Source organism: Drosophila subobscura, chromosome U (genome assembly GCF_008121235.1).
Source record: "Drosophila subobscura isolate 14011-0131.10 chromosome U, UCBerk_Dsub_1.0, whole genome shotgun sequence".
Taxonomy (NCBI): Eukaryota; Metazoa; Arthropoda; class Insecta; order Diptera; family Drosophilidae; genus Drosophila; species Drosophila subobscura.
The window spans coordinates 21,719,221-21,746,218 of NC_048534.1; the positions used below are offsets into that span (position 1 = coordinate 21,719,221).

The 26,998-nt window shown below is 41.7% G+C and overlaps 3 protein-coding genes and 1 long non-coding RNA gene across 4 annotated transcripts in view; all 4 read left to right on the plus strand.

The window, feature by feature from the left end:
- LOC117901874 overlaps positions 1-26,998 on the plus strand; it is a 148,471-nt gene that overhangs the window by 49,988 nt on the left and 71,485 nt on the right.
- On the plus strand, positions 15,031-17,436 carry LOC117901879. Its single transcript, XR_004649343.1, has 2 exons — positions 15,031-15,333; positions 17,268-17,436. It is a non-coding gene; the product is annotated as an uncharacterized LOC117901879 (long non-coding RNA).
- LOC117901876 lies at positions 19,279-20,063 on the plus strand. The gene has a single exon (XM_034812833.1). The coding sequence runs from the start codon at positions 19,344-19,346 to the stop codon at positions 20,040-20,042; it is 699 nt and encodes a 232-aa protein (XP_034668724.1). The 5' UTR covers positions 19,279-19,343; the 3' UTR covers positions 20,043-20,063.
- On the plus strand, positions 20,788-22,893 carry LOC117901875. Its single transcript, XM_034812832.1, has one exon. It carries the CDS (start codon positions 20,895-20,897, stop codon positions 22,734-22,736), a length of 1,842 nt encoding a protein of 613 aa, XP_034668723.1. The 5' UTR covers positions 20,788-20,894; the 3' UTR covers positions 22,737-22,893.

Here is a 26,998-nt window from a genome sequence, read left to right on the forward strand (position 1 = left end):
CAACAAAAAAGGTATTCCCATGCACAGTTATGGTCAAGTTACTAAGTACCATTATGGTTTATAATCCACATGGATGGCTACATCGCATTTAAAAAGAGGAGGATATTTAATCCGATTTAATTCTAGCATGGCTTGGTATGCATTCATCGGTAACATTTCGGATCAACGGAAGAGCAGAATATGTATTTAAAATAAAAATCAAGGGCCACGGCATACAAAGCTATACATTTTATTGCAATATAACATGAGCAACACTTTTTTATTTTTAATGTGTCAGTTTCAAAGGGTTGCAGAACCAATAAAAATTGTAAAATTGAAAAAACTGCAAATATGAACAAAAAACCCAAATAATATAGGTTGAAATTTATTCCAGCAAAATTACCGGACAATTCCGGGAAATCACAACAACAACAAAATGCAAATAATTGGTAAAGTTTATGTTTTTTTGTGACCTTATAAGGCATGTCCATGTGTATTCCCAAAAATGGAATGAAAATGTATCGCCACAAGTATTTTCAGTGAAATTCAAAATATTTCAATTGAAGTGCACTTGACTTTAGTGCTTAATATTTTATCCACAACTGTACGAGTATGTGCATCTCTTTGAGTGTGTGTTTTTGTGAACAAGTAATGAAAGCAAAGCACTGGAAAAATAATGATTAAGCTTCTGAAAATACAAAAATATCCAAACACACATGCATAACCCTCTCACATACAACATCTAACATAAAAAGAGAAAAATTAGTCGATGAGGAAAAATCTGCTTTTAAAAAAGCGCGTCGCGTCTCGTCGCTTAGACGTGTAAGGGAGGAAGGAAGCGCAAAACGGGGAGTCTGTTGGGTTCGAGCGTCGGGCTGTTGGATTAAATTGGAAAAACTCGATTTATGAGTTCCAATGCAGTTTCCTTTTTTCTCACACACTCACATGTATGCCTCAGTGTGTGTGTTGTCTTAAGTTGGAACTGCATACCAAAAGTAAGTTTTTTTGCATTAAGTTTGAGGAGAAGACATAAAATGGATAGATATGTACATATGTGAAGAGGGTGGCATTAAGACTCTGCTAAGAGACAGTGGTTAAGCAATGGCTTCAAATATTTGTTTATTTAATATTTTGGTTTGAATGTGTATTGAGAGCTGTAGATAGTAAAAAGTTATGAATAATATAATATTATTAAAACTAGCCTCGAGAAATCCATATAAAACGTTACTTGTAAAATTAGGCAGTTTGTCAAAGCTTGAATCTTTCTTCTGGACGATCCATCGAATAGTTCTTGGAACCCCATTTACAAGTCTCACTGGTTTTCAATCACAATCACTTGTATCAATCAAAAATATATTTTCCTCCTCTGATTTATAAAGTACATTTATTTGTTTAAATGATTTTCTTTTCTGAAAAACTTTTTGAAATGTTTAAAGCGTTTGTCTGTGGTTGAGTGGCGCTGTGGTGTTGCCTGCCATGTCAGACATCAGACATCAGGCATTGCCTTGGCTTCCTTCTCTGCCAATCAGATGTTTGCCGTTTGCGTTTGCTGTTTGCAGTTTTGCGGCATTACAGTTTTTTTTTTATGTTCAAATTGCTGGCGATCCAATCGAGCAGCAAACATCAAACAAACATCAAGAGGCGAAGAAGATGGAAAACTGGCTGCCACAAAAAGTTTGCGCAACATTCGAGTGCATCCTGTATGCAACGGGTTTTTTGGGGCCAGCAAAAAGTAAACCAAAACTTCGATCACCATTAACTGGATATATTTACTCCGCACTCCACATTTCACCAACGACCAACGCTTCACCCCTGCTCTCGTATATTAAAATCCAGATCCATAAAAAATCACTTTTAATAAATTTCGTCATAAAAATCACATTCCACTCTACCAATATGAAAAATGTAGCTATATATATAAATCTGTCCAGTAAGCGCATAAATCTCTGGGCCAGTCCTTGTCCCTGTCCCTGTCTCTGTCCATGTGCCATAACAATAAAAATAAATCGCTTACTATAGACAACTGGGAAATCCCCCAAAACACAACAAAAACAAAAATCAGAAAGGGAAAAGAAAAGATACGAACAAGAAATAAAAATAACAAAAATTTCGCTGCAACTGTTGCACACCTTGTTCGCCTCGGCTCTGCTCTGCTCTGTTGTGTTCTGTTCTGCTCCATTCTGGGGGACAGACAGCAAAAGTGAGCTCTTCGTGCCCAAGGTCCTATGACAATCCCCAAGCACAGATTTTGCTGGTAGCAAAAGGGGGGCCTGCCTAGTGGCCAAGTGAGCGGAGGGAGGAGTGTTGTGTTGGAGTAGCTGAAGAGTTAAGGGGCGGACAGGCAGACAGAACGACGGGCCGTGAGTTCCATACGTAAACAGCTGAAAAAGCCACAACAACAGATACAACTTTTATTAAAAAACAAGATGAGCATTTTCTAGGGCTTTGAAAAAGAAGTTGCAATACTCTATGGATCTGAAAGCAAAAGTTTATTGATTGGTTTATTGATTAAGGAACTAGGGGATAAGAAGGGACAAACTGTTTTTAAAAATTGTAAGTCCTAAAAATCGATCAGACATTTTGTTTGCATTAGAACAGAGAAGAAACAGCAGTGGTAAAATGTCTTAAAATGAGTGGAATTTATTTGTATCCCCTCGTTTTGAACCTCCGATTTGAGTTACTATTTATAGTTGACTTGACTTTCCGTCAAAGCCTCTAGCCAAGTGACAATGCCACATTGTAAGCCAGAAATCAGCTGCGGAAAAAAGATGCACCACAGTTTGCAATAAAATAAACGGAACTACAAAGGCCGAGAGCGAGCCATAGAAAGAGAGGGTGTTATATCCCATATAGTATACATATAGATTGACTCTGTGGACTAGAGAAAAAGAGTGAGAGATAGAAGAGCAAGAGAGAAAGAGAGAGGCGTAGCGAGGGCGCGAGACAAAGGAAACTTTTCAACAGCTTGCGAAACGAGCGAGAAACGTGAGCTAAGCTAAGGAAAAATATGCAATTTACAGTGGATATAACATAAGTACGATGGCTATACGTATACCCATACAAAAACATCTCTATATATCGTATGTGTTGGATATAGCCCCGTCCGTGCTCGTGTACATGCACAAGAAATCTTTACCTATGCTGCAGAAGATGCAACAGAGTCGGGGGACAGTTGTCGGATGGATGGGGCTGGCCTGGCCATATTGCAGTGTTGCCTTGAAGAAGATGCTGCTGTTGCTGCTGCTAGGACGGGCTAAGCTCTCTGACTTGGGTTCCGAGCGTATCGCGAGGTGAAAGACTACAGCCACAGCAACAACAGAAAAAACACAAAACATTAATTGCATGTGGCAAGACATGCAGGAGGAGCTGACTGGCGAAGGAGGAAGGGTAGTGGAGTGCACTGATACCAGATGAGGTGAAGAAGCTGATGATGCACTGCGGGAAAGTCCAGTAACTTGCAGGAGTTGATACTGCATGAATGTCTTCTCTGATCGTTGATCTGATGAATTGTGGAAATATTTTCAAACATAAGTCCGGAAACTCCGACAATTTCTGGGTATTTGTACTAAAATAATTATTCCTTTCTTACGTAATTTCTCATGGGTGAGATGTATGCCATTGCTTTTCTTCAGTGTAGTCAGGGTAGGCCTTGCGGTTGCATTTCGTGACGCTGATGATAAGACTCGTAATGATGATGCCGACTTGGGGCATGCATGTGGAGAAACGACTCCAGTCAGTCTCTGTCTATGTCCCTGTCTCTGTCCCACTGATTGGACCTGCAATTGCCGTGCAGATTGGGGCAACTCTTGGCTGCATTTCATTTCTGTTCGCTGTTCCCTGTTCGCTTGTCTGTGACTGTGACATGAAAAATTAACGCAACGTCGACAGCGTCAGCGGCAATGGTGAAAGTTGTGGGCTGCAATCGCTGCGCATGCTTTTCAAGGTCTTTCCGTAGGTGTGTTGTACCTCCCTCTCCCTCACACCAGACTATCACCCCTTCCCTCCACCCCACACACACACACACACACACACACACACATCTCTTTCTATCTCTATACGTCCTGGTTACCTGGACTTCCTCGAGCGTTTTTGTGGTTTGTGCAACTTGTGGTAAAGTGTCGAGAGCAAGTGATATTTTGATTGAATTTTGTAGCTTGATACGGACCGAGTGCTGGAGCAATAGATTGCCTTGTCGGTGTTTTTACAGTAAAGGGAATCGATTACAAATTGGGGCACGCTCCACTTCGATTGGAGTGCAGCCATTGGGAGTGGTGCTTCGAGATTTTTAGAGAAGGTTTTGAAAGGAATTGTAATTGTAATTGGGTTTGCTGATGGCGGGTTGTTGTCTTGTGTTTTTGTGTTTGGAAAAGCATTGATTAAATCGAAGTACGTTGGTGCTTTTTCTATATAAATGTTGTACTTTCTAGACGAATAAAATCAATTAACTTTTTATACAACTTGATTGTGCAATTTTAATGGTTGTACTTAATATTTAACCTGCTATTTATCAATTTAATTTCCTATACTGATTGAATTTGATCACGTTTTTGAATTAACAATATTTTTGATGGGTTTTATAAGTACTACAGATAAAACTTAATGGATTTCTCACGTCTAAATAATTGATTCTTATCGATTCTAATGGGGAATGCACTTCAATTTAATATAAAATGATATCTCTACATAATATTAAATTATATCACCGAAATCTAATTTCTAGTCATTGCCCAGAGCTGCAAATATTTTAAACAATCGATAAGAAATCATAAATTATTGATTAAATGTAATCACGCTTCCAAATAACCTCGATTTAAATTGTTTTGTCTCTGGAGAATGTTTGCTTATCTGAACACTGACTCATAATAAATGTATGTACTATGTCTCTCGTCTCCCTCTCGTCAGCCATTCGATATGTAAATTACCCCATAGAAAATCCCCAATGATTTCCCATTTCACCTCATGTGCGGAGCTCTCTTATTTCCATATTCCTGCAGTGTCAGCTCAAAAACTAAAGCCAAAAATGAAACCAAGCCAAGTCAAGTGCCGCTCTCTCTCCATCTGTCAGACCGACAGTCTGCCTGCCTGCCTGCCTGTCTGTCTGTCTGTCCGCCCATTTTTCTACCCAAATTGCTCCAATTGCTAATCACACAGAGAAAAGCCAAATCCAAATCCAAATCGTTAGCAATGCCAATTGCTCCCAGACAGTTCACACATTCCAGGTCCAGGACCGTGTGTGTACGTTTCGGAGTACGGAGTCTAGTCCCAATCACCATCCCCAATCACCGATTTTCATTTCGATTTCCATTTCCATTCCCATTTCCCATTGTCCACGTCCAGTGGCTGACGCATGTCAACACACCCAGGCAAATGTGCAAAACTGCAACTTCAACTGCAACTTCAGCAATTTGCACAACACAAAACACGAATGGGAAACATCAGAGTAACAAAACAAAAACAAAAATTAAATCATTAAAATTGCGACACTAAAAAATGCCAATTAAACACCAATGGGAATTTCACAGTTACCTCCGCAAAAAATCTCTCAAATAGATAGATAGATATTCGTACTCGTACTCGTACTCGTACCACTCGTACGTACCGTACGGTGAGACAGTGAAAAAATAAAAACAAGAAATTACAGATTACGAAAAATGTCAAAAAGAAAAAAAAACCAAATCAACAAGCAGCTGAAAAATAGTGAAAAAAGTGAGGGAGTCGAACAAGGTAGTGTCGGACACCAAATCCAAAACAGAAACCGAGTGAAGACGGAACCGTCTCGAGGAAAGCCACAAATTAGATGTGTTGAGAGATAGACTCGTACACCAACCCAAAGCAACCAACTCCCTCTCACGGCAACAATTGCAGCTAATCGTGGCACGAAAGGGGGAAACCACATCCACCTCCACCTCCACCTCCAGCACCACCTCCGTGCTGCTTGTCGGCTCGTCGACTCTGCGGCTGACGGCGAAAACAATGTTAACGAAAAATAGCATTTAAGGAGAAAGTGCGCATACCAAAGCCAAAGTTTTACAGTCTAACAATTACAACATGATGACGATGACGCTGACGATGGTGGATGGTGGATAGTGGATGGCGCTGGGGCTGGTCATGGCGATGATGAAGATTATGAGAAGAAACCAGAGAGAAAGAAAGAAAGAACAGCCTACGTTTGAGAGATACTCTTTTGTGGGTTGAGATGCAAGATATGACAGAGGAGTAGACATGGACAGGGCCATGGGCACTCATTACTTCGATCTAGTAATTGTTCGACCTTACACATTGTTCTTCAAATGGCTATAGATGTATTTTATTTCTCCTTTTTCAATACAATTTTTCCGCCAGAGAATTCCAATTATTTCTCTTGAAAGTAAAACCATCGAAAAGCTCCCAGCAAGGGTATTACATATAGGTTGTATACCCCCATTAGGTTGTATACCCCCATAGAGTAACATATTATTATGAATTAAGCAAGTAGACAGTCGCCAGAGGAGCCACAGAAAGAAGATGAGGCCGGCTCCAACAGCAAAAGAAGTAGCCGAAGCAGCAGCAACAGGAGGAGGAGGAACACGTTTAAATGAGGTAAAGTCCGCCTCGAGCCTATAAAAAAAAGAGAGTGGAGTTGATGATAATGAAGAAGACGAAGATGCTGGTCAGCTAAAAATATCCAAGATGCGAGGAAGGCAGCAATGCAGATGCATCTGTGGGATACAAAAACGAGTACACCTAACCGAATCAAAAGAGAGAATTCCTCGCAAGTATTCTGCCAATTGGAGTGTGCACAGATGACGTTGACACTGAACGATTGGATGGACTGAACGTGAACGAACCGCAGAAGAAGCAGTTCAATGACCAAAATGTAATGCAAACTAATAACCGAACTGACCCTGCCACAAATACAACGAAACAAAGCCGCAGATGCAGATACAGTGATGCAGCCACAGAGCCCTGGCTGCCTGTCAGGCGTTATGATCGCTTATTATGAGTGATAACCAATTGACACTCGGCCAGGACTCATCCACTTTCAACTCGATTTTAATTAAAACAACTCGAGTTCTGTCTTGCAACTCAAGCGGCAGACAAAGACGAAGTTGTAATGCGATATGCGATGCCACATCCAAGGGCCACAAAACCTGATCTTCATCTTACGATTTTCGCATCGTTTTAATTGTCCCACTTTTTGTGTTGGCGTCTTACAGAGAGTTGACCACTGAACTGGCATAGCTCAACAGATTGGCAAGCGAGGAACCTTGAAAAGATTTCCTTCCCCTCATTCTTAATATAGAAAATCAAAACGAGTCCAGCATAACGAATCGAAGGAAGAGCCCAACAAGTGACACTGATTCCCTTGATTGACTTGAGAACTCGTTTTGTGCTGTCGGATTGAATAAATTTTAATTACAAATGTGGCACATATGGAGAACGGGAATGGGTAGATAAAAATAGACCTAATGAGCGTTACACGACTGGTGGCCTGCCCCTTCAATATGCAACTCAATTTAAGTTTCCCCGCAATCAAGTTGTTTTTGATTTTATTTCCTTTGAATTTTCTATCCAGTCTAAGTTTTTGTAAAATTTATATTTAAGCCATTTAGTCAATTAAATACACCCCCAAAATAAATAGATTTTCTTCGAGGACACAACCAAAGTTTGTTTCTTTGCCAACAAAAGAGTTCCAATCAAGCAGCAAAGAGTTGTCTGTAAACTAAACATTGAAATCTATGCCACAAAACTCCCCTCCAACTAACTCTTTGATATACTCATATTGACTTCTGACAACACTTCAATCCAGTGGCCAACAAATGTGCAACAAATCCTTATCGCACCATACCAAAAAAACATCCCAAACTCTGGCTATTGAGAAAACACTTTACGGCTTAGTTGGATGAGGATGAGAACAAGCTGCAGAACAAGATGAGAACAAGAGCCCCGAGAGCCCCGAAGCGACCAACAAAATTCATTCAATGTGTGTGCTAAAACTTTAAAAAACTTCAAACTGCAGTTGGTGCAGTGTTGTGTAGAGCGAGAGGGAGAGGCAGAGGCAGAGGCAGAGGAGGGGGAGACCACCAACATTCCATCAAAATATGTAGCACAAGCTGATTCAACGAACCATCTCCTACTCGAGAGCAGCAGCAGAGGCAGCCAAAGGCAGTCGGAGCGATAGATGGATTCAGTTTGGTTCGGTTGGATTCGGTAGTTACAGTCGTGAAGCCACAAGACCCGTGTCTAGCCATGTGTGAGTGTATCTATGAGGGTGTTGTTGTTGGTACAGTGTTGGTGTGTCTGGGAGAGTATTGGTGTAGGCTCTGATAGTGTTGTAGCAACTTTGAAGGGTGTTGGTGTAGCTCGAATAGAGTGTTAGAGTATCTTTGACAGTATAGGAATATGGCTCTGATTGTGATGGTGCGCCATCTTTGATAGTGTTGGTGTTGGTGTGTCTGTGTGCATGCAGTTTTCATTGCAATATCTCAAAGCCAGCTAGGAACGAGGACAAGCCAACGACATGAATGGCAGCATTTGCTTTGGATTTTCCTTCCTTCCAGACAGAGGCACAACTAGTTACAGGGCTGAAGGAAGGGGCAACTTGGTGTTTGTTAAGAGGGTGTCCTTCTCTTTGGAGTCGCATGCAAATCCAACTAAGCTTCAAACATCAAATGCAATTCAAATTGAAAGCTTCACAATGCATACAGTAGTTGCATTTTCGGGGAATTTCTCTGTCCCAGCTCTCTCTCTCTCTCTCTTTGTCTCTCTGTCACTTTTTCAGCACTCTTGTGGTACTATATGCTGTAAATCTGTAGCTGTGCATAAAAGAACTAGTGGCACACAACAGGCACCCAATCTGGGAGAAATAGAAGAGACAGAGAGAACGATTTGAAGCCGCTGACTGTGGCCCCGGTCCCGGCCCCCGAAGGCAAGAGCAACAAAAGAATCTTGAACTCAAAATGGGTCTCACACAGATACAGAGCTACAGAGCCACCCGCTGGATTGGATGCACAGATACTCTAATATCTGGCCAGACTAGTTTTAGATGCCTTTTCTTTCTACACCATCCAACTTGTTATTGCTCTGACTGCTCCGTTTGACTGTTTCAAATATAGATTGTCTGCATTGCATTTCCAAAGCACATTCTCTCTATCTCTCTCTCTCTCTTCTATAAATTCTTTTTTATTTTTTTCTCTTTTTGCGCTAAGAACATTTATGGCCTGATAACACTCAAACAAGAACAACAACCATGTTGACATAGATATGTTCATTGAATTGGGTTACGTTTTTCCACCATCTTCTTCCTCTGGTTGTTGCTCTCGTTGTCGTTGTGGCAGTCGTTGTCGTTGCTTTTGTTGCTTTCAGCTTTGAAGATGAAAGATAGTCTTGAATAAGAATAAGTTTGGATTTGGGTTTAGGTTTCCGAGTTACAATCTGACCAAAATTTGACCTTGATCTTTATGGAAATTATTCATACTCGTGCATTAAAATGGTTCTCTCTTTTCTTATCTTTTCAGGTGAGTTTCAAGCTTCTTTTGCTCCATTGCATGCATGATTATAATGATATAGGCGTAAGCTGATTAATCGGTAATACGGTAATTAAATTGTGTGTGTTATTTATTTTATTAGTCGGCTACAATTGTTTATATGCAATATAAATATTTTGTTTATGCATAAAGTTATGCTTTTTGAAATATTCTACAATTTTTGTTATTTTATTCTGTCATTTTAGTAAATATAAAAAGATAAGCTTTAACGAGATTGAATTTTCCATGAAAAAAGTTACTTTAACCTGTATCTGTATCTTTCTCAATCATTCTTGACATACAAATAAATTTTAAATACAATTTACAACACGATAATCCCAAAAGTCCTCTTTCCAATTTTCCTGACACCCAAACTTATGCATTTTAAGGTTACTTTCTTTTAATCATTTGTTCCTCTAACAAGCGCAAATATTTTTCCTAGACTTCTACCAATATTACTTAACCCCCTAAGCTGTCTGTGCAATCAAGTATCTTATTTAGTTTCAAGAGCTGGAGCTGCATTTGAACTTCTGAGTGATCCCGGGATATTCTTTCGTTTGTGGCCATCCTTTTGTATGCATTCGCAGTGCCTGATAAGATCTACAATTTACAGAAATTAGCTCAAATTGTTTCAAATGCCACCCAACAGCAGGGGCAGCAGCAGTGCACTCGTAACAACTGGATATCCCACACACAGATGCTGCGCCTCAAATTGCAATTCTCTTGCCCCAATCTCCCAGCTGCCTCTGCCCCTCGCGCTCTCTCTTTCTCCTTCTCTCTGTCCCTCTTGAATTCTCGTCTTTCTCTACGCTGGTCACACGCAGTGCTGGTCCAGCCCCATCCAGAGCTCTGTAAAGTGGCCAGTTTTGGATTCAGCCCCACTCTCCCGACTCCCTCTCGTTCCTTACACCCCCTTCTTGGAGGCTACCAGTTCGGTTCAGAACAAGTTGCAATCGCCGCATCGCTAACAAAGCCACTCGACGACTGCAAAAATGTGGCCAATGTGCCCCAAGACGAGGCGGGGTGTTGATAGAGGGTAACGGGGAGAGGTTTGTTTGCCTTTGGCTTGGTATAAGACAGAGAGAGAGAGAGAGCGGGAGATTGGCTAACTGGCAATTTGAAGACTTGGCCAAGGCAACTCTGGAGGAGAAGCCTGCTGCTGCTTTGCTGCTGCATGCTGCTGTTGGAGCTGCCTCCTCGCATGACAAGTGGCCTGCAACTAAATCGTTGCAACAGCAGCAGCAGCAGCAACAACTAGGGAGATTACTATGATTTTGGGAGTATAGAATGCACCGCCACTCAGAAAGCATCACAATGGGAGGTGATCATTCGATAAATGTACACAAAAAATCGTATTAAATGGGAGGAAAGTGGATGTTAGTACTGAAAGAGCTTAAGTTCGGACTGTCACTTAACTCTATACGATACAATATACCCTTTAAGCTATACCTGATTTAGGGTATCAAAAGAGCAGTTTCCACAGCTGTAAGATGAGCTCCGCCACAGAACCTTAGACCAAGACCAAGACCATTTGCCCATAGCTCCTTTCTGCTTAGTTTTTCTTAGTTCTCAGTTCTAGGTTCTTTTTGTGCATTTGAAATTTATAGCCCAGACCAGAAATTCAACGTAGAGTTGCGGCAACACACACACACACCCACCCATCAGCAGCAGCAGCAGCAGCACTCCCTCGTGCCTTCTCCTTCTGTGTCCAGTCTCGTACTCGCACCCGCAGAGCTCTCCTTCCTTGTGGCTTTACAAAATTGTGTTGGTTAAAAATAACATTTGATGCAATTGAAATTATGCGTATGCCTTGTGCAAAAATCTATATATGTACATATGTACATACTATATCATGCAGCGCCATCTGTTGTCGGCCTGACCTGAATTTGTGGGTGGCAATGGCTCTGGAGAGGTGGCGTGGGTGCCTTGTGTGTGGTTTTATTTACCATTTACATAACTTTTTTATTGAGTCTGCTCCTTCATCTTTTGGGGGCAAAGTGCTGAACATGTCAATATGTTTTATGGAAATGTTTGCGGCTGTAATTTAATGGAAATTTCGTTTAAAAATTGCAATTTTGAAATTACAATATCTAGAAGGATGGCAGATAGACGAGGAGAAGGTCTCTTGAAGTGTTTAAAGTTGAATGGGAAGTGTAGCTACAATAGCTACAATCAGAATCTTTGATGAGTATTCCTGGAGTCAAAGAAATAAACCAACTTTAAGCATCAGCCCCGGTCGGATGTCGGATTTTTGATCACCATCTAAAATAGCATTTGGCTCATTTGCATAGCTCAATCGAAACTTGAATTTCCAATGAATAACATTTGCAATATTCATCCGCTATTATTGAGCAAGCAAAAGTGTTCAACTTGAATGCAACAAAACAAATTTCAAGGGAAATGAGAGACTTCTCAATCTAAATCTCTTCGTATCCGTATCTCCCACCACTGAGATTTTATCTATGTACATATATGTTGGCTGAGAACAGGTTGCTTTGGCGTTGAACCAAAAGTGACCGAAAATTCCGATGGCGATTCAATCAATAGAGGGGAAACACGTGAACTTTGAACTGACCTAGCCCACATAGCCCGAGACCGACAGAGACCGAAAGACAAAAAGGGAAACGAATCGTAACGAAAAGTGCAACAAGAAGCATGCAACAAGGGAAAGGTAAACACACAGACGGCCACGGGCAGCGTAAGATACTCGCAACCTCACACCCTCGTCCCTCGTGCGAAGCGGCAGCAGACAAAGATACATCTATATAGCCGCTGCTCAGATATATTTTTGGGCCATTTGGTCTGGCACTCGAAATGCAACTGGACGCGGGCGTACTCGTAATATCCCCCGCCTAAAAATGCAACAAAAAAAAAGAAGAAGAAAGAAATACTATATATTGATTTACGCAACGATGAAATGGCACAGACACAGCCATAGTTTGCACTTCACAGACACAGATACTCTTTTTTTCGGTGTAAGATACAATGCTGATGAAATATTGAAATCAATTGCAGGTTTCTGTTTCGCTTTTTGTTTTCTGTTACTCGTTTTTTAGTATTTTTTTTATTTTTTTGGGTTGATTAATTGGCAATGGCCAATGCAAATGTTGTTGGCCTTTTGGCTGTGAGGCACACAGATACAGATGCAGGCAGAGTTACAGCTATAGCCACAGATACACTGCTAGCTGTTACAAATGCACAGCTACAGCAGCTACAGATACACAGTTACAGATACATTGTCAACGTTCCAAAACAGCGTATGGCATACAATTTAAAAATGTATCCAAGAGATACATTACACATTACGGCCATGGCTTGCCAAGTCTTGACTTGGACATTCCCTTCACTGCATTCTTTCCCACACCAAACCAGACAAAGAGCATGCCACAGAAATGGAGAGGGTAACGAAGCCAGCGAGAGAGAGAGAGAGAGAGAGAGAGGCAGTGGCCAGAGGCAGTGGCAGTGGCAGGGGCAGATTCGGAGGTAGTGTGGCAGCGCCTGAGAGTTGTGGCATGCAATGCCCAGAAGGAGACAGACACTGCGAAAGAGAGAGATACGTTTTTGGGCCGTCTTTTGATAGTTTTGGTTAGTTGACTGCAGGGCTTACGACTGACTCTCGGTCTTGGTCCGGAGTCTCAGTCTCAGTCTCTGTCTACCAGTACCAGCCCCGTCCCAGTCTAGAGTCTCACTCTCAGTTTGCCGTCGCCGTTGCCATTCGCATTGTCGTAAATTTTATTAGAGTGTTGCCACCCTCCCATCCTCCCAGTGCCCCAAGCGACTCCCAGCAACATCATCATCATCATGCAGGAGGCGATGATGATGCGACCTAACACAATTTTACTTAGTTTGCATTTTAGCTTATGTCTTTTGTGTTTTACTCACTCAAAATAAAAGAAGATTGCAAAAAAAAATCTAACACGAAACATGTAAAGCCAGTTGAATGGATAAACCAACCATGGTGATACCCTCGATTGGGATTCATTGTTTGAATCATTGATTAAAAAAGTATATACAAGAAGTGTAAGTCTTTCAATTTTTAGATGAATCCTGCTGTAGCATAAACATTTTCCCAATATCATCGTTTAATTTCGTTCCCTACCTTTACAAAAACCCAACAAACCCCGTTCTGCTCTACAAGTACCGGGTATAAAAATACCCATAAAACGTTTCGCATTTCAAAGGCCACACATTATTATTACTTGTGCTGCTTCTTCGTCTTCTTCTACTATTTCTTTGGAGTTTTTTTCAAAAGTTTTCAATTTATTTTTTCCTCCTTCGTTTCATTTGGAGTGTGTGTGGGGGGAAAACTGATACGGACTTGAGTTGTCTCGCTGACTTATTGTCGGTCGAGACATTGGCTTAACATAAATGCTTGAGTTTGTGGCTCATTCCAAACCCCCAGAGGGGTTGTTGGTTGTACTCTATGCTCTCGGATTACTTTTCATTTTTGGTATGGTTTTTTCCCAACAAAAACGTAGATGAAGAGACACTGACTTTTGTCAAAGTTCAAATTGTTATCTTCATGAGCCGCAGAATCATAATTGATAAAGACAAGGCGCTCATTTGTATTTTCATAGATTTTCGGCGACTTTCGTTTGCTTTGGTCGGGGGTCTCCTTGGGGTTATCATGGGTCTAAAAATACGAGTATTAAAGCAATTATGCTGCGGCACTGACTGGGATGTCCGCTTTGCTGTGATTTCACTTTGGGAACTGGGTTCGTTGGCCATCCAAAGGTTGCTTATTGGAAGCTGAGAGCTGCTAGAAGATGTGCCGTGCCATGCCTCAGACGGTTTGACTCCATCTGATTTCCATATTGAGATTAATTTAGTATTTCGGTGACGACTCCATTTCATAATTCATTTCAAAAACTTTGATATGTGCTTGTGCCTATAATCTCTGCCCAAACAAAAGTATAAATTCGGAAAGTTACATATGTAAATTCTGTGAATCTGATTTGAATATCCAATTACATGGGAATTCGTGATTTGACGAAAAACAGCAACAGAACAGAAGAACATTTGCGTTTTCGGCTGCTACCAAAATGCACTCAATAATAATTGGCAAAGCGCCTCCCTCATTGATGGAAACCAAATTGAAATTCCATCGAAAAGAGCCCCAAAAAGGGGAATTCACACTGAATTCAAAACTCAAACACGATGTGAATGTGGTGTTTGCTGGCCAATAATTACGAATATATATTCCAAAGTAAAGAGCGGCGGCCGTGCTGCAGCTCTCGGTCTCTCTTACGATATTTCTCTTTGCTTTCGAAAACACTCTCTTTAGCGACATAAAATGCACCGAACGAATGCCGGTTTTCGGGCGAGAGTGTGTGTGCGTGTGTGTGGGCCTTTACTACGTTCTCCTCTCGCGCGTATCTCTAAGATACATTACGCTCTCTCTCATCTCTCACGAGTAGTAGTAGTAAAACATGACATATGCGGGGCCCCTAGCGTCGTGGCGGCCTTCTCCCTTCCAGTGCGCCGTTCCAGACCGACCCAAGAGCTACGTTTCGGACCAACTCTTGCTCTGCTCTCGCCAGCGTTGTTCGTGTTTATTCGTGTCGCTTCCGCCGCTTCGAATGCGACTCTGAGACCTGAGACTCGAACGGCGACCGAATAGTCCGAATTTTACTCTCAAACTGTACGGTTTGACAGCAGCGCAGTTGATAGCAGAATAACAGTATCGCAGAGAGAGTGCAGAGAGGTGGTAGGCAGGGCAAAGGCAGCGCGTCGTGTATTTTCTTCTTTCTTCCTTCAACAAAATCTGCCACACTGCCACAAAAAACAACAACAGTTGTTCCACAGAGAGCGAGCGAGAAAGAGTTTCCAAAAGTTTAAACAATTAAAAGTGAGTGTTGAAAAAAAGTGCAAAAGATACAAGAAAACGAAACAACAAATAACCAAAAAAACAAGTAGATTTCAATCGAGAATATAATTAATAGAATATCATAAAAAGCCACTTAATAAAGTGCCACAAAAACTAAGTTAAATTAAACTTAAATAAACAACAATAAGAAAACACATCAGTAAAATCAAGTAGAACACAAATCATGGCTTTAAAAAAAAACCACTTCAACTCAGCCCGAAGAGAGCCATAAAATCCACTTGAATGCAAATATTTCTTTGAAAATATAAACTGAAATTTCGAATAATAACTGTTTACGAGTATTGTTATTTTCGGCTGACATCCTGTTCTTTTGTGCTGAAATTCGCATCACAAAAAAAATACTGCTACATAATAATCATCATCATAATAATCGTAATAATCATAAATAATAACAACAATTTTCGTGTGACAAAAAACAGAATGGAAGCAACAAAAAAGAAACGGGCCAACCATCCACCATACACATTTTTCAATTGTAATTTCCGGTGTAGCGGAATTTCGCTGTGCATTGTCTCTGTCTTACTGTGTGTGGATTGACTGTGTGTGGGAGTGAGAGAATCGAGAATAATCCCAAAAAGAAGAGTGGAAGAAAAACATAAAAGAAGAGCAGTCCCAAAACATAAACAGAGAAAAATATGTGACAAATAGAAGGAGCCCTAAAATCCGAGCACCACATAAAATGCAAATAAAATAAATATAAAAGAACCCAAGACAATAGTCAAATTTGGTTTACGGAATTTTTATCCCATACTAAATTGAGGTTATATAAAAATCTTAAAGCAGCAACAAAAGCTACTAAAACATTTCTGGGCTCACCACAAAACAGACATAAAAACCAATACATAACCCAGTATAAACAATGTTTGGTGAATTTGTTTGGTTTGGTTTTTACACAAAATAAAACAAACGATTCAATTTTTCAGTTAAATAAATATAAACGATTTAGAGGGTGATTCTAATCGCCTTATTCTCCAGACTTTGCGTGTGGTTAAACTTGAATTCAATAAATAAACGAATGTTTGGAATTATTCTATTAAACAAATCCAATTTAATTTCAATTCCGTTTAGCTAAATGGAACCAAACCTTGTTATCCAAACATGAACTTTGATCTCATGAATACCTCCATCAATTACGAGGACTTATCTGTAATAGTCCACCAATAAATGGCCATAAACTTCAACTTTAATTGCCCTTTCCCTGCACCCTATCGCCAACGAATTCAGTTCTCTCACTGACCTAACCTAATCGCAGTCAATGTTTATTTATCTGAAGCAGAAAACTTTAACCAACGTGGAGCAACATATTTTACGTTTTATCTGGTTGATACTTTAAGTAAGCGAGCCATCAATCGGCTAAGAAAACTTTCTGCCAAGGCCGCAAAACTTTGATTAAACAGTACCCCGAAAAAAGCATTCAAGGAACGGGGCACTCCACTCTCCTCAACTGTCAGCTAATTAACATGGAAATTTCCCGACCCCACGAGCAAAATATATGTACATATGTACGAGTATACGAGTATGGTTCACTTGAAGCAAAAGTTTTTCCTTTAGATACAGAAGGGCGGTGGATGGAGGAAGCGCCATAAGTTTTCAGAATTTATTGAGTCGACAGCCAGCCGTGCATAAATGAAGCTTTCTATCAATAGATGGAGCAAAAAGAAAAGAGAGAATGAGAGAATACGAATGGGAAAAACATATACAAGTACTAGTAGATAGAAAGATACAAGAACCAAACACAAACATTGCGTATAAAAAAACACTCACATTCAATTGTACTTGCTGCCAAAAACTTAATTATAAACAATAGATATTTTATCTTTGATTCAAAGTAACCTCAATTTGTGTGCGGATCAAGCATCGGCATATTTTATATCTACATATCATTTATATTTCAGTCTGTGGGCTACAGTGCAATACCAAAACGAACACTAGAACATTCCAACTAAAAGTTGCTTAACCTTTGATCCAAGTGCAATAAAAAAAAAACTAAAATCACCTACAAAAAATCAACGAAAAGTTTTTTGTGACGCTGTGTTCATTGTTTTGCTTTAAAAAAAAAAAAAAAATCAAAATCCAATTAACTTTTATATTCCTTAGCGTTAAGCAAACGCTACTCAAAAAAGAGAAAGAAAAAAACTTCAAAATATATTATAAACTTAATAGGCATTTAAAAATAAACATTGCTGCAATAAAAATTTTGTGCAATTTAAATTAAAAAAAAAAAACAACAAAAAACCTTGAAAAGGTCAACGGATTTTTGCTAAATCAAAATCAAAAACATAAACAAAAACTTTCTAAATCAAATTAGATAAATTGTTATAAAATTAAATTCGAATCACCGGAAAAAAGGTTTATAAAATACAACAACATTTTCAACTATTCAAGTGCTAAATACAGTTTAAATAAATCAAAATAAAATACATTTGCTGAAACGGATTACAATTAAGACTTTTCCTGCAATTTTTTTCATCTTTGTAAGTATATATTCCAGATATAATATATGACATAATGAAACCAATCCAAAAACGTTTAGTCTCTGCTATTTTATTAGTTTTTTCTTAGAAAATATTTGCAATTCGAATTAGAGACTGGGTTCAAGTATCAGTTCTGAGGAAAGGGGTTAGCTGTGAGCATTCATTTTACAGAGGGCCTAGTGTTTGTCGAACACCATTAATATCACTTACTGATTTGTTAATTTAAACTCAATGGAACTTAGTACATTCACAATTGCTGACCCATTTCTAGGTTATTGTTTGATTTTTTAGCATGTTCGCTTTGGAGCATTCCCTTTTCTTTCTAGCTATAGGGGGACTCCCACATGCTAGAGTAATTTTCACATAAGAGGCTTAGTAGACAAACGAAATCCCCCCTCACGGCACAGGCCATCCAATAAATTTAACTCAATTGCCCAAACATTCCCCAATGACTGACCGTTGATTGTTGTTGTTGTGGCTGAGTGTTGTTGAGGCTTTCGTGTGAGCTTTTATCTGCAATGAGATTCAGAGGGAGAGACGACCCATCAAGTTTATTGTTTTTGCCCATGATAACAGAAACAACGAACATGCAATTTTGTAATTATAAATTTTACGGTCTGTTTGAGACGAGCTTTGAGAATATTTTGTTTTGGATTCAGTTGTGCCACGAGAAAGAGGTACAGACACCGATACAGGTACATTCCTTGCCATGCTCGTGGTGCAGCCTAACTGTTGATCATTTCCGGCTGGAACTCTTTTATTTTGGCCAACTGTTGTCCAAGCCTGTGTCTGAGGTCAGTGAACCTTCTCCAGTGCCAGTCCCATTCCCAGTTGCGTGTTTGCTTAGGCCCACAAAATCCCACAAGATCTTCGGATGGAAGAGCAAGTGGAATAGCCGCTGCGGGTATTGACTTTCAACTTAGTTCAGTGCCACAACTTTGGGGGCCCACACACACCTCTCAATCATCATTCTTTTCGCTTTATCTTTTGTCGTTTCTTCACCTTTACCCAATTTCATTCTCAGTTTTTAGGGCGCACCCCCAAAAGAGGGAAAGAGAAAAAGAATAGAGATAAAAGAACGAGAAAATTAACATAATCAAATTTACTTTTACGTCGCGAACACGTTTCGTAGCTGAGAGAGAGAAAAGTAAAAACTATTATTTAATTTTCGTGTCAGTCAGCGCAATGCCCCAACAAATGGCATTGATATATTGACATGCTCTCGGATATTTACACATGCCAAATATCAACGGAAAGGGCTTCGTTCGATATGGTAGTGGTTCTATGAACAGATTATGCCCGAGTATCGATTGATATCAAAGCATATTTACTTTGGGTTTCTAGCTTATTTAGTTGCGTATATTTAGTGTTGAAGCTTTATGGTCTTTGTTATGGCTTCTTCAGAATATTCTCATTAATTCTTGTTGATCTGTTTTGCTTTGAGTTTCACTTCAATGTTTCTTGGAAAAAATCGAAATTTCATGTAGCTGACGAGGAATGTGTCACAGCCATCGCCGACTGAGTTGCAGCGACATCAATGAAAAGTTCTCCACGTGCTTTCAATGGTCGAAACTAAAATGCCCACCGCCAGATCAGCGGTTGTGCGATGTCCTCCAACGGAGAGGATTTCCTCGCACCGCCGAAGACTGTCGGTGGCACTACTGGAGTCATCGCAACGATGTGGTCATACAGCAACTGGCGAAGCTACTCAAAGGATGCCCCGAGAAGGTCGCCGGCTTTCTGTTCGATCTGACATTGCAAAACTACAATCGGCTGCTCCATCCCAAGCGCTGTGGCTACAATGCCTGTCACGTTCCCTACTGTCATCCGTATGTCTGTGAACGCTACAAGGGTATCTTCGATGAGTACGGGAATCTAAGGGATCCCACCCATCCTAGAAGTCTGTTCAAGCTCCTGGAAATATTGCAGAATTTTCTAAAAGGTGAAACTTCTGGATGTGTCCCATTGCCTTTCGATTCCAGTCTCAAAAAAGCCAAGCAAAAGCCCCTTGTAGGCTACCAAGTATTGAGACCAATGACTGCGGCAAGGTGTTATGGAATGGACTCTAAAGTATTAAAAGAAGCCCTTGGACCAGGCTACCAAAGGACGCCTTCCAGCCAAAAATCAGAAGACATCCCATCTACCTATCAAGCTTCAAGAAAACCAAAAAATGGCAAGAAACCAATGGATCTATGAGAAAAGAAGAAAAACTTGAATCAGATGGACAACATTTAAAAAATTTTCCAATGATACACCGGTATAAGGTGCCGAGTAGTAAGGAACCTGATAATATCTCGAGCGACTCGTCGATCGACTTGATGGACGACAAGGGACGTCGTCGCGGCATGGGTAGTCACTGCAATCAGCTCGGGGGTCTACGCTCCGAGCAGGCCAAGCAGCTGAGAGTTCTCATTCAAGACTTGAACGAGAAGCGTGGCCTGGACAAGGATCCTCAAAAGATCATCACAGCCCTGGCCCATGTCGATTTAAAGGATGATCAAAAAAAGGCCAAATATGAAAAGTCTCATCGTAATGAGGCGTTTGCTTTACTCTCAAAGTTTTACACGACCACCGTGAGCGATGAGACGGAAAAGATTAGGCCACCCACTCCGCACCGACGCCCCCGAAAATACTATGGCGAAACGATGCCCGTTTTGTACCACGAACCATTCGATTCGACCAAGGAGTGGACGTGGATTCGCCGCCATCCAAGCCAGAGCCGTCTGCTGCCCAATGGTCTGATGGGATTCGCAGAGATCAGGCGCTACAAGCGCCAATCCATACAGAAAGCCATCGAGCAGGAGCGTGTACGATGGTCCATATACAGCACGTTTAGTATGTCGAATTCTCCCACTAGGGCTCGAAGTTCCATCAATTCTGTGCTCATGGGGTCAAAGAAACCCAAGAAATAAAATTCGTTCCAAGTTAGTTTGTTCTTAGTCCTTCGTCGAGACAGAACCAAAATTTGTGGCACTCAAAAATAAAACCTCAACAAAATTTAAACATTTTTCATCTTTTTTGGATATTTTTTGTCTTTGCCCAAACAACATGTCTCGATCGTGTTGTCGAACCAATCACCGACGCTCAGATCCAATGAGCTGCATTCCCTGGTATCCGCGAATGGAGCCCGTTAGAAGCTGCTCCTGTCAATCGCCCCAGGAGCAATGGTGGAAACGGAACTGTGGCACCATCCGGGTGCTGGCCAACGCGGTCGACCAGTCCGCGTCGAGTGTTTGTACTTTTCTCTATCAACTCACACTGAACCTGTTCAGTCGGATCCTAAACCCTTTGACCATGGGCTGGAATACGCGCAAAGTGCCCTTCGTCATGTCCGATACCTTTGAGCTATACTACGGGATTTTCGATGAGAACGGCGACCTGCGGCGGCCCATGCCGGCTAGGATGTTCCTGCTGTTGCTCATCATTATGCAGCGCTTCCTGTGCCTCCCATGTCGAATGATAAGACCAAGGGCCAAGTGTGGACACAGTCCTATCATGCATTGTACGAGCGGAATGGGAGTGTTTGGCAAGCTGAATCATGGAATTGCATATAACGCGCCCCACAAGGTTACGGCGTCTACAGATATTCGGGACGGACTTAGAAGATTGGGAATGAGAAGATCTTCGTCGCAAGACTCACTCGATTCGGATGACATGCCGTACGGATATGCACCTTCCATTTGTTGTTGCAGGGGACCCGGCACTTCGGGTCCTCTGCCCAAAAGTCTAAGACCCACGCCGGGCTATGGCAAAGAATGCAAGAAAGCATTCCAATATGCTAGGGATCCCAATGCTACAGTTTATCCACAGCGATCACTTAGTCTCAGGAAAATCAAGAATCTAGAAATGAAAAGCCTTTCCGACTTCTACGGAGCCGTTTGCCAGGGCAACTACAACATTCGGCTTTTGGACTATCTTCGTCAAAAGAGTCCGAGGATAACTCCATGCGAGAAGCGCATCCAACGACGAGTTGAAGGTGGACACATACCTATGCTGTTGCAGAAACCCTTGCAGAATACAGCATTACCCTGGAGATGTCCGTCTCCATACAGCATACACCAACAGGTGAGCCGAGGTGTCGGTGGCCAGACTAGGGATGAGAACTATCTAAAATACAATAATGGAAATGCCAAGGTCGGGTTCCATCGTAATCGAATGCAGGCTATTGAGTATAGAAAGGAAACATCCGAGAGGATAAACCCATACATAGAGGGTTCCTCTAGCGACGACAAGTTTGATTCGCCAATTAGAAAAGCGATTGATGCCGAACAGTTCCATAAGCTTAAATCAATTCTTGTGAGAATTGCAATGAGTAAAAAAAAGTGCATCGAAAACGGTTCGATGCAGATACAAAAAAATCGAGTGGATGGAATTGAACAGTCGAATGAAATGGTCAAGCGAGGACACTCATGCCCGGAGAAACGACTGAGCCAACACTCTACCAAGTCATCTATACTTAGATCCGAAGCCTTGCAGAAAGGTGAACGAAAGAAGTGCGTCAGGTTCACAGATTCTATCAAAGAAGGGATCATAAAAGAACAGTCCTTGGTGGGCAACTCAAAGCGTCGACAAAGAAATTGTAACGCAAAGGACCAAACGAAGGAGAAAGGTGGCAGAAGAAAGCAAGTCGAAAAGGCGCAGTCGCATACGATACTCAAGCGAGGACACCGTTCCCTGGAGAAGGACTACGAACAAAAGAGGGTCAAGCCCGTGGAAAGTAGAAAGCAAAGGGCTGAAAGAAACCAAACCCCGGAGAGAGCTGAAAGACAACAGGCCGGTTCAAGCCATACAATGTCTCAAAAAGAGAGATCTGATCGGACCTGGACAGTTGAGGATGAGATCCGAGTACGAAAGAAGTTCGCAAATGGCTTGTTCAAGTTACAATTTTAACCATCAACGGCAAACACGAAAGAACTATCCAAGCAAACCAAATTTCGATCTAGAAGCAAATAGTAAAACAAGACCTTTAGAGCACAAATTATAATTTTGGAATTCTATTTAGTGGTTTATCGTTTTTGAAAGGCCAAAATAAAGTGTCTATAAATCATGTGCAGCGCACTAATTAATGCTCAATTTCCATGGTGCATCCGAGTGGTGCATGTGGCCATCGCGGATGCTCTCCCTTGTTCATTCAACCAACTACGAGTATCCCTGGCTCTCTGTCCACCTACGCTTAGTGCCTATGCGTCCCCTGTGGCCTCGCCTGGCAGCCGCAACATTGCAGCATAGTTGCGGTAAAGTCTGCTCCGCTTTTCATTTCGGGTCTAGTCTTCTATTCGTGTGATGATGATGATGATGCGGCTGATGCTGCAGGATTTCGCTTAAAAGCATTTCACATTTACCCTTCCAACAACCCTTCCTTTAAGCCTGCCGCATCCGTCTAGTTTAGTTTACTATTCCCCCGTGTTGCGGGGCTGATTTAAAATTTTTTTTTTTTGCTTTTTGGGCGGGGTGTGTGTTTTTGGCGTAGTTTATTTGAATATTTTTGTACACTACGCAGATGTTTGAGCTTCGTTTTTGCTCATTTCGACGCGTTTAGTTTACTTTGGGGTGCCATAATGTTCTCCTCCTCCTTCTCGTCGTCGTCGTCGTCGGTTATCTATAGGTCTGTGGGCCTCATCCTCGAGCCGGAGGCCATAAGCCAAAGGGCAAACGGTTTGTGGCCAAAACGCAATTTTGCTGGTAAAGACGAAGCAGCGCGTGTTGGTAACAAGTGCCGCTTACTTTGCTGGCCTCTGAGTGGGGTTTAGACCCCAAGTGGGCACCAGGCAGGCAGGCAGGCATTTCAACTTGTTTGCTAGCTCTTTGGCTGCTTAACGTTTTTAGGGTTCAGTCGGGGCTTGGTTGGTGCGAGCCGAGTGGATTTAAGACAAACAGATTAGATATTCATATGAGATTTAAGTGAAGCAAATCCCAGAGTTTTCTGTATAAATTTTGAATAAATTGCCTATGAAATGGATAGAAAATGGTTTCAAGTGTGGTAAGCTGAATGAGCTTCAAGTTTCTTAGAGATTTTGTTTATCTTGAAGAAGTCTTGAGCTTAGATTTCAATGGAGATGCTGAGGTATTACGAAAAGGATTGCCTTTAAGGATTTGAGATGCTCTTTAAAGTTTTAGAAATTGTTGCATGTGCTCTATATATAAGATTTCAACTAAAGTTAACATTTCACGTTTCACTGGGATAGCTCTAGCAAGAACCGAGATCCCTTGGGGACATACCACCAACAGTTTGTTCCACCAACTGTCCTTGGCTCTTTACCAGTCCATTTTGGCCTCACCCTCAGTCTTGTTCTCTCTCTTTGTTGCACACTGTCGCCATAGTTCTTATCAGTCTGATGGGACTGTGATGATAATAATTCAGAGTCAAATATCTCGCGACGTCTAGTGGCCAAGACATGATTTATGGCATTCCATTCGAGACTTAAACAATACGATAATTATTTATTAGAGTGGAGCTCTCTCTCTGCAATCCCTCTAGTACTTTGTATATGATACAGACCCACAAAACGGACAAACATACAATATAAATAATAAGTTTTTGTTTGGCTGCAATGGCTTTGGACCCAGTCCTGCTACCACTTCTCCCCACCGCCCCACTCATGCGGCAATTTATAATGTTGAGTGCCAAGCAGTTAGGAGGGATATCTATATGTGTACGATGGTATGATGGTACATAACGCTGGAGTGAGAGAGAGAGAGAGAGAGAGAGTAACCAAACGGGCAGGCAGACAGACAAGAGTCGCCCTGACAAAACCAGTTGGAAATGGCCTGGCAAATGGAATTTATTGCAATAGAGTGCTGAAAACTAAATCATCATCTTCCAGTCTAAGGCTTCGGCAAACAGCAACAGTAACAATAGTAGGGCTGCAAAAGAGGAGGAACAATTGATACACTCTCTGGCTACCAGCTACAATACCATCTACCAGCTCATTTAATATTTATGCGCATTTAGCCGGGGCACTTTTTCTATCCGAAAACGCACGGAACGTGGGGAATCCGAGAAGGGAGGGGAGCTGGGAATAATAGTAGTAGTTTCGGTTGGCCCATGCGTAAATATGCGCAAAATAAATACATTTTTTATCTCCATTTTATTATTTCTGTAGTTTTTTTCTTGGCTCGGCTCGGCTCGGCTCTGCCTGTCGGCATAAATTATGCACATATCTGGGAAATATTTAACGCCTCTCCGCAAAAAATGAGAGAGAGAGTAAAGGATCTCCACCCGTAAAGGATAACCCCTAGTACAAACCTCAAGCAGGCATATATGAAATAAAAGTAAATTGGTTGTCCAGTTTTTGGCTTTGGTTTGCTTTGCTTTTCGTTCGTTTGTGTTCGTTCCATTCCCCAACATCCCAACATCCGTAGTTCCTCTAGTTCCGCATTTTGTTTCCCCATTTATCTTTTTTTCAGTCCGTTTTTTTCCTCTGCCTCGTGCCGAGCAGCGAGTCCGTCGTTCAAGCTGTGGCATAATTTTTACGCATTTGCTCGGGGTCGCCGCAGTAGTGTTGATAAAGAGGGTGGGCTAAATGGGGGCATTCAGTGGGGTGGGCGTGGCACACGCATACACTTCCTGCTACAATCGAAAGAAATGAAATAAATGAAGAAAAATGGTAAAGATGCTGAAACAAAAAAAAACACAAAAAGTTAAACAATTCATGGTCGAAGCTTTATGCTTTATACGCAAAACTTTGAGTTTTGATTTCTGTTTGTCAGAGAAGCAGAAGCAGCGGCAGCGGCAGTGGCTGTAGCGCTAACGCAATGCTTGCCACAAACACAGTTTTTTTGTGTGGTTTTTTTTGGTGTAGGAACGCTTATCTACGCCGGCTGCCAAGACGCAGACAACGCACATTGCCACACGCGCCACACACTCGCGCTGACAGAACACACTGAAATGAGCTACAATGAAGCCGGTATGCTCTTACAGTTAGGCGGAATACTGAAATCTCAGCTCAACCTCTAGCTTATTCCAGCCACATAAGCATTATTATTTCAACTCTGCATTAAAAAGATTTCAAGCCTCTGCTATAAATGCTTCTTGCTACTAATATACCTAACATTTCCCTGGGAAGGGTGTTCCCTTAGTTCGTCTTCAAGAAATTAACGAAAGGCACATTTTTGCTTGTTTTATGTTTATTTGTTTGGGGCCGCGACGTTTGCCAAAAATCAAGGCTGTCTGTATATATATCTGATTCTGCCCCGGGCTCTGTACCACCCCGTTTTGCGCCTCTCAAACCATATCTGTGAGGCGGCCCTCTGGCAGCTCTCTAGCCCCTTGCTCACCATGAACGCTCCGCTCCGTTTTGTGTGTGGCCAAAATCCACTTAAATCGATAAAAACTATCAAATCTGTGCGGGGCGTGTGCCCCAGCTCAGTTTTGGGACCTCCTTTGAACTGGAGTCTGGGGTTCTGGGGAGTCTGGAGTTTTCTTTCTGCCTCGTTTCGTCACTCATACGCCATGTGCGCCGTCGTCGTCGTTCTCGTCGGCGTCGCCACTCATTTTTCGCCCATGTTGCGTATGTTGTCAAGTCTCTTCCGCTGCTGCCTCACTGGGGATTGTTTGCTTCTCCTTGTTCGTTTTTTTTTTTTGCTTTCTTGGCAGCGGGCACTGAAATTTTGCTCTGTACATTGTTGTTGCTTCTGGCATGTCCGTTCTGGCATGGACTTGGCCCAGGCTCATTGTTTGGGGATTCCCCTAGCCATACCATACATTTTTTCGGTCCGTTTCCATTCTTTGGGGTTGTTCGGCTCTGGTTAGGCAGGGGCAACAGCAGCATTTCCGTTCTGCTCGTATTCCACTGTTGTCAAGCAGATCAGAAAGACAGACACACATACAGCACGGACAGACGGACATGTGTGAGCCCGCGAGAGTGTGTGTGCCCATAGGCGCCGACTTTAGAGCGGTCCAAAAGCACCATACCACACATCCATCGCCCAAACCATTCTGCAAACCAAAATCCAAATGAGATATGAGTAGGAAAATGCCATGAGAAAACTGTCCCACCAGAGTTAGAGACCAGTCACGCTGTCCAAGAACCCAAACCCAAACCCATCTCCAACTCCGAAGAACCCATGTGTTCCCTCGGGGAATGGAATGGCAAACTATAATGCTAAATGACAAAATATGACAAATTATAATAAAAAAAAAGAAGGAGACA

Excerpts from the sequence above, each read along its gene's own strand:
- LOC117901876 (XM_034812833.1), top strand. The coding sequence starts at position 19,344 with ATGTGTCACAGCCATCGCCGACTGAGTTGCAGCGACATCAATGAAAAG.
- LOC117901875 (XM_034812832.1), top strand. The coding sequence starts at position 20,895 with ATGTCTCGATCGTGTTGTCGAACCAATCACCGACGCTCAGATCCAATG.